Source organism: Juglans microcarpa x Juglans regia, chromosome 1S, assembly GCF_004785595.1.
Source record: "Juglans microcarpa x Juglans regia isolate MS1-56 chromosome 1S, Jm3101_v1.0, whole genome shotgun sequence".
In the NCBI taxonomy this organism is placed as follows: domain Eukaryota; kingdom Viridiplantae; phylum Streptophyta; class Magnoliopsida; order Fagales; family Juglandaceae; genus Juglans; species Juglans microcarpa x Juglans regia.
In genome coordinates this window covers 27,504,821-27,512,319 of record NC_054595.1, presented here as the reverse complement: position 1 = coordinate 27,512,319, position 7,499 = coordinate 27,504,821, and the positions used below count along the sequence as shown (strand labels likewise).

Below are 7,499 nucleotides of genomic sequence, written 5' to 3'. Positions count from 1 at the left end.
TTTGACTAAAATTTATAATAAAACGAACGTCCCTACGTGTTTCACTGTCTCATCTCTTATATATTTCAAATATTTAGTTATTTAGATCTTGGAGGCACATTCTGGTACTGCAACAAAAAGGAATTTAGGGTAATTTAAAGGCTTACATACATTCAAATCCTTATATTTGTACAGAATTATTGTTCTCAAATTCCACCAAAACAAACTAATTTCAATTTCAAGGAAGCATATAGTTTTCTTGCCAGTACTGCATCTTCAGCAATGGTGTACCTAGATGACTTGGCCAGAGCACATATTTTTCTCCTTGAATATCCTAATGCGAAAGGAAGGTACATTTGTTCATCAGATGGCATGACAATTCAACAGATGTCTGAATTTCTTGCTGCTAGTTACCCAGAATTTCAAGTACCAACACCAGAGTGAGTGCCATTATCTTTTTTCGTATCGTTTAGAAACTCAAATGCTACTTTCCATCGACCTCAAAGTTATCTGCTTTTTTTTTTGGTTCTTTTTCTTTTCTGCAGTTCATTGAAGAAATATGGAGGTTCTAAAACACGAGGGTTTTCATCAAATAAGCTTTTAGATTCTGGATTCAGATATTAATATGGTGTCAGGGAAATGTTCGGCGGAGCAATTCAACGTTGTCGAGAAAAGGGTTATCTTCAGTTCAATGGTTAATGAGTTAGTAGTTTGTCAAATAAATGTAAGGAGCACGGTATCCTGGCCGGACGTGATGTGCCCCTTACCCCACCTCTAGATTTGTGTCTTTGCATTTGAATGTTGTTATCATCTATTGAGTTGGTCAATCAATCGTGAGTTATGAGTACTCAAGAGTGAACCTCAATTTATTTTGCATGTATGCTTGATTTATAAATTGATGCAAGTTGATATATTTTGTAGTCATTTCCAAGAGGAGGATTACGTGGCTTGCTAGCTTATCTAAACCATAGTGTTTATAGTATATACTCGTGTAAATGGCAGTCGCTCATCTAAAAAACTATAGGCTGTAATGGCTGCCGGTCAATACTTCCCTCTTTGGCCTAATTAATGCTAGTCGCCTCTTTCCATTTTCCATATATCATTGGGAACCATAGTCCTGTAAACTGGTCCATCAGTTCTTTACTCCTTTGTCTTCCGCCATATTTTTCACTCCGACTTACTATCTCGTTAAAGTCCCCCATTACACACCATCCCATATCTGCTTTAGGTTTAAAGGATGCCAATAATTCCCATGACTATCTCCTCTTGCTAGTCTCTGGATAACAATAGAAACTCGTTAGCATCCACTTGGTTTCCTCAATCCCTTCCACGCACCATACATTTATGTGCTTTTGAGAGTAGTTTATTAGTTCTACAGCTTCCTCTTTCTTCCACATCATAATCAAACCTCCACTGAACCTCATGGGATCCACCACTGCACACCCTTCAAAACCCAATCTCTTCCTCAGAAAGCTGGTTTTTCCTGTTTTTATTTTTGTCTCCATCAAAAACACAACATCGGGTTGCTTCTCCTTTACCAGTAAGCAAAAGGCATGAACTGTCCAAAGGTTTCCAAGTCTCGACAGTTCTAAGTTAATATTTTCATTGTTCTTGGCAAGACTGCTTAACAGCCTCTGCCAATCCCTGTATATCACCATCAATCATACACCCCCCACCTTGCTTAACTCTCTTTGAATCTCCTGCCTTCATCTCCACTCTCGCCCCTGCATACACATTTCTCTTTTTTCCACCAAATCCTGCCTCAGTTTTTTCTCTCATACATTTCTCTCTTGCTCTACGTTTCCATCTCCCCTTAGGTGTTGTTTTCCTTTCTCCCCCTTGTCTATCCTTTTCTCCATCTTCTTTTTCTTCATTAATTTTTCCTCCATAAAATATTTTCTAATATTTTTATACATTTATTACGGGTAGAAATAAATATAAATGACTTTATAATATCTTATTTTTAAAAAATTTATTGGAACAATAATAATTTTAAATATATTACAAGATTTTTTTTTCTAATATAGTTATCTTTTTTATTTTATTATTAAAAAATTTAAACATCAAAGGGATGTTTGGAAACAATTTTCATCTCATTCCCTTCCCAAATATCGTTCAAACACAAATACTTTCAAATCTAATCATTAGAACTTTCTCAAATTTTCAAATAAAAAAAAAATTTAACTTTTTCAAATCTCAAAATAAAAATTATATTCTAGCAATATTTTAACTTTATAATATTTTTTATTCAACTTTTTCTAAAATCTAATAAATACTTAACTCAAATTATCTTACTATTATTTATAAACTATCTTATTAGTATTTATTAAATTTTCATTCCATTCAATTCCCCGAGCATCACCTAATTAATCCAGTTCGTTGTGATCCTCCTTGTAACGTATGGAAATGAAGCAGTGTACGTAGTGTAAATCAAATGGGCAGATCAATGGAAATGGAGATAGACTGTTATTTCATAAACTCATAAGCTGTAAATACACAAGGTGTTTCGAGGACCCAGAAAAGAGAACCAATTTCTCAAGATTCCAGAATACCCACCACAAACGACTACCTACAGTACATATACTGGGAGGGACCCCTAATTGGACAGCAACGACTAACGCCCTGGGCCAGTTCAGAAACTAAGGTACTCAAACAAATAACTAAAGCTGATAAACTTTGGGCCAACATCACAAATCCAGCCCAGTAAAACAAACTCAGTAACTCAATCAAACAACAAAGAAGACAAATTAGCTAGAGGCCCATCAACCCGGTCAACGTTAATTGGGTTCATTACATAATCATATCTGTATTTTTTATCCTATGAGGTGTCAAATCTCGCCCCGTACACACCAGAATAAATTACAAAGCAAAGGAACAAGGAGACTTTGGATCATTACTAGAACTATAAACTATTTGTGCGCTTCTATATTTCATAAACGCAGAGATCAACCAGAGAGAGTGAAAGAGATGGAAGGAGAGAAAGGTAGACCAGTATGCGTGACAGGAGGTACAGGATACATAGGATCATGGCTGATCATGAGGCTTCTTGAGCGTGGCTACAGTGTCCGAACTACCATGAGATCCGACCCAGGTAAAGCCACTTCTTCCCAGGTCAAACAGGCATGTTTCATGAGATCAAGGCGGGTTTCTTTGGATAATTTTGTGAATTATGTTTTGCTTCTCGGGTTTTATTATTTTTCAGACTTAGGACTTGTTTAGGGCTGTGTTAAGAGATTTAAAAAAATTAAAAAAAAGTACTTTTTGCGATAAAAATTATTACTATTTGATTTTTAAAAAATTATGATAATATTCTTAAAAATTTTAAAGTTATAATTATCTGAAAATTTTATATAAGTATTTTTTTTATTAATAATATTTTTAAAATTCTAATTATGTTCTACATTATCTGAAAAAGAAAGTTTAAGGAAAAATATTATGATGCTTTCATACTTTTTAGTTTATTTAAAATTAGAAATTACTTTAATACATAACATTCAAATAACTTAATTTTTTTACTAAAAAACTTTTAATACTATTTAAACAAATTTTTAAAACTATTAGCTAAATCCAAGCGTGCCCTTGGCCCCTTAGTTTATCACAGACAAATTTGATATTACAATTTCATCGCTTGAATACGTGGACCAGGGCACACGAGAGACATTGGCTTCCTCACTGGTCTACCAGGAGCATCGGAAAAGCTCCAGATCTTCAATGCAGATCTCAGCATTCCAGAGAGTTTCAGTGCAGCCATTGAAGGATGCATCGGCGTCTTCCACGTTGCTACTCCGGTCGATTTCGAAGACAAAGAGGCTGAAGAGATTATCACCAAAAGATCGATCGAGGGAGCATTAGGCATCTTAAATGCATGCCTGAATTCTCAGACTGTGAAACGAGTCGTATATACTTCAAGTACAGCAACTGTTTTGTACAGTGGCGAGGACGTTGATGATGAAGCAGATGAGAGTGTTTGGAGTGACACAGATTTCATCAAAGCGCTAAAGCCATACGGAGCTTCGTATGCGGTTTCCAAGACATCAACTGAAAGGGCAGTTCTTGAATTTGGAGAAAAACATGGGTTGGAGTTGGATGTCGTAACAATAATCCCTTCCCTTGTTATTGGACCCTTCATTTGCCCCAAGTTGCCCAGCTCCGTTAGCGTAGCATTGGCTATGATCCTTGGTATGTATTTTTTATTTAGCTGCAAAACACCATGCAATACATGATTTAAGATAATAAAATTATCATTATTCTTTACCACATGATCAAATTTTACAAGTTGACTTTTTTTTTTTTTTTTTTTTTGTGTGATATCTCTGTGGCTAAAACGTTTTTCTAAATTTTATAATACCACATCACTGCAATAAAAAGGGATTTGGGATAATTTAAAGACTTACATACACTCAAATCCTTGTATTTGTACAAAATTGTTGTTCTCCAATTCCACCAAAACGAACTAATTTCAATTTCATATCTCTGCAGGTAACGAGGATGCATATAGTTTTATTGCCATTACTGCATCTTCAATGGTGCATGTAGATGACTTGGCCAGCGCACATATTTTTCTTCTTGAATATCCTAATGCGAAAGGAAGGTACATTTGTTCGTCAGATGGAATCACAATTCAACAGATGTGTGAATTTCTTGCTGCCGGTTACCCAGAATTTCAAATACCAACACCAGAGTGAGTGTCATTATCTTTCTCTGTATCATTTAGTAACTCAAATGCTACTTTCCATTGACCTCAAAGTTATCGGCTTGTTTTTTTTTTTTTTTTTTTTTTTTTTTGTTCTTTTTCTTTTGTGCAGTTCATTGAAGAAATTTGGAGGTTCTAAAACACGAGGGCTTTCATCAAAGAAGCTTTTAGATTCTGGGTTCAGATATAAATATGGTGTCAAGGAAATGTTCGACGGGGCAATTCAATACTGTCGAGAAAAGGGTTATCTTCAGTTCAATGGCTAATGAGTTATAGATTATACCAGTAGTTTGTGTCTATGCATTTGAATGTTGGCTTTATCGTCTATTGAGTTTGTCAATCAATCGTGAGTCATGAAATTGTAATTTATTTATTTTCCCTGTCAGATATAAATGCTTGAATTATAAATGAATGTAACTTGATATATTTTGTAGTCATTTCCAAGAGGACGATTACATGGTTTGCTAACTTATATAAACTGTAGTCGTTTATAGTATATACTCATGTAAATGACAGTCGCTCATCTAAAAAACTGCAGGTTGTAATGGCTACCAGCCAATACTTCCCTCATCGGCCCGATTAATGCACGTCGCCTCTTTCCATTTTGACACACGTCATTGGAAATCATAGTCCTAGGAATTTTTTTCTCGCCCTAACTCTCCTTTTCACTAATGATGATATGCCCGTCCCAGCAATGCGTTCCAAAAAGTGAGAGGGTTCTGGAGAAGTAACCCCCCAACACTGTTTCAGCAAGTTCTGTGCCATTGTTGTTGTATGTCCTTGTGTTTTAACTTTTTCCGTTGTTTTTAAGGCGGATACAAAAACAATCTCAATCCCTTTCATCTCATCTCATCATTATAACTTTTTTAAATTCTTATACAAAATATAATAAATAATTTAACTTTTTCAAATACCAAAACAATAATAATACTAAAAAAATAATATTTTATTCAACTCATCTAAAATCATCTCATTATCTAAACCAGCCCTAAATATAATTTCTTAGATCTCAGTATAATGTGTTACATTTAAATCAAAATTTAAGTAATGATTTTTATAATTGCTGTTGTGAAAAACAATGACAGACAAACAAACGAAAACACAAGCATGTCAATCATACGATACAAAATTAACGTGGTTCAGCAATGTATCTACGTCCACAAAGCTACAGAAGATTTTATTGTACTGATGTCTCGCAAAATACACTTTATGGCAAAATCTCACGTTCAAAACACTCAGGCCGGTGCACTAAATCATTCATTAAGTACATATTTATAATGTTATAAGGACTTATCAAAAAAGATTTATAACGTTATAAGGCAAAAATTGTAATGTTCACTTTTATGCGTTATTCGCTCTAAGTGTTGAGCGCGGCTCGAGCGAGATCTTTATGTGATGTTTGCTTAAGTGACACTTAAACGAACTCTCTGCCTATGTTTCGCTCAAGCCACCTATTGCGCGAATGTCAAACGAATTTTTTGTTTTATGCCTTTTCTAATTGCAAAGAGTGCCAACAATTTTCCATTTTTTAGGGAGGCGGGGGGAGGGGGGGGGGGTGAAGCCCTCGTACCCCAACAAGTATCGGCCCAAGCTTCCTTGAAAATCTGCCAAAAAATATAACGCGTCTTTATCGAATCGGGTCATTAAATCGAGCCGACACACTAACAAAAATCAGGCTCCACAAACCCAACAATTGGAGGACCACATTGTAGAGAGATTATAATTTGAAGAACTACAATATTATTTTCCAATAATCAAAAGAAATATCTTGCAAACAACTGGATTTTGCCAATGACCATTCCTCCTTTGTTCGTATATTTATTATTTAGAGTAATGATATACGTGGTTTTAAGATGTACAAATATCGGGTATTCCCTCTCAAAAAAATTGAAAATCACCACTATATAAATTATCTTTCAATAAAAATCTTGAATTTATTCAATTTTTTTAAAATGAGCCCACAATGCTTCAATAGTCGGTAAGTTGAAACGGGATGAAGGCATAAAAATTGGATTAATCTAAAGCATCGTTTTCCAACTTTAAAAGTAGAACTAATTATGCTAATTGTATTTTTTTATATATATAATTAACATCTATTCCATTATTATTTTTTGATGATTATATTTGGATGTCAAGATCACCACAATTTATCTTAAATCAATTATTAATGAAACTCACTATTTTGCAAATTTTCATAAAAAGTCAAATCTATCTCAATCTATTCCATTCATTCGAACACATATCTCAACATATTTACAAATACATCTCAACGGGATCCATAAAATATTATTATTCACATATCATCAGAGATTACCTCAGCATCCAAATGCAGTCTTAAGATTTGTTTGGCAACACAACTGTCATTAAATATTCATAGATATTTTCAAATATTTCCTTATCAAATTAATTCAAATACAAAACACTTTTCAATTTCAAATTTTTAATTTTTTTATCTAATCATTACAACATTTTCAAACTCCCAAACAAAGCACAAAAACTAATATTACATTTTTCAAATTTCAAAACAAAATTTATATTAAAAAATTATATTCAAATAATTTTTTTTATTTAATTTTTTTTCTCCTTTTCCAAAATCTAATAAAAAATTTTAACTCAAACTATTTTGCTATTATCCATAGATATACTGAAATATTTTAAGTACCTACACGAGCGCTAAAAAAATAAAAATGACCTCATTTACTTACTAGAACAATTTTCTTATTTCACGTGGCTTTTAGGTCTCATTTGGGAATCCATTTTATCTCATTTCACTTCATTCGACTTAAATATCACTAAAATATAAATACTTTTTAATTTCAAATCTGTA

At 33.5% G+C, this 7,499-nt stretch overlaps 1 protein-coding gene across 1 annotated transcript; it reads left to right on the top strand.

Annotated features, from left to right (window-relative positions):
- The first annotated feature begins 2,856 nt into the window (after nucleotides 1-2,856).
- LOC121245076 (vestitone reductase-like) lies at nucleotides 2,857-5,142 on the top strand. The gene is made up of 4 exons (XM_041143365.1): nucleotides 2,857-3,070; nucleotides 3,625-4,158; nucleotides 4,459-4,660; nucleotides 4,785-5,142. Exons 1-4 carry the CDS (start codon nucleotides 2,947-2,949, stop codon nucleotides 4,936-4,938), a joined length of 1,014 nt encoding a protein of 337 aa, XP_040999299.1. The 5' UTR covers nucleotides 2,857-2,946; the 3' UTR covers nucleotides 4,939-5,142.
- The last annotated feature ends 2,357 nt before the right edge of the window (nucleotides 5,143-7,499 follow it).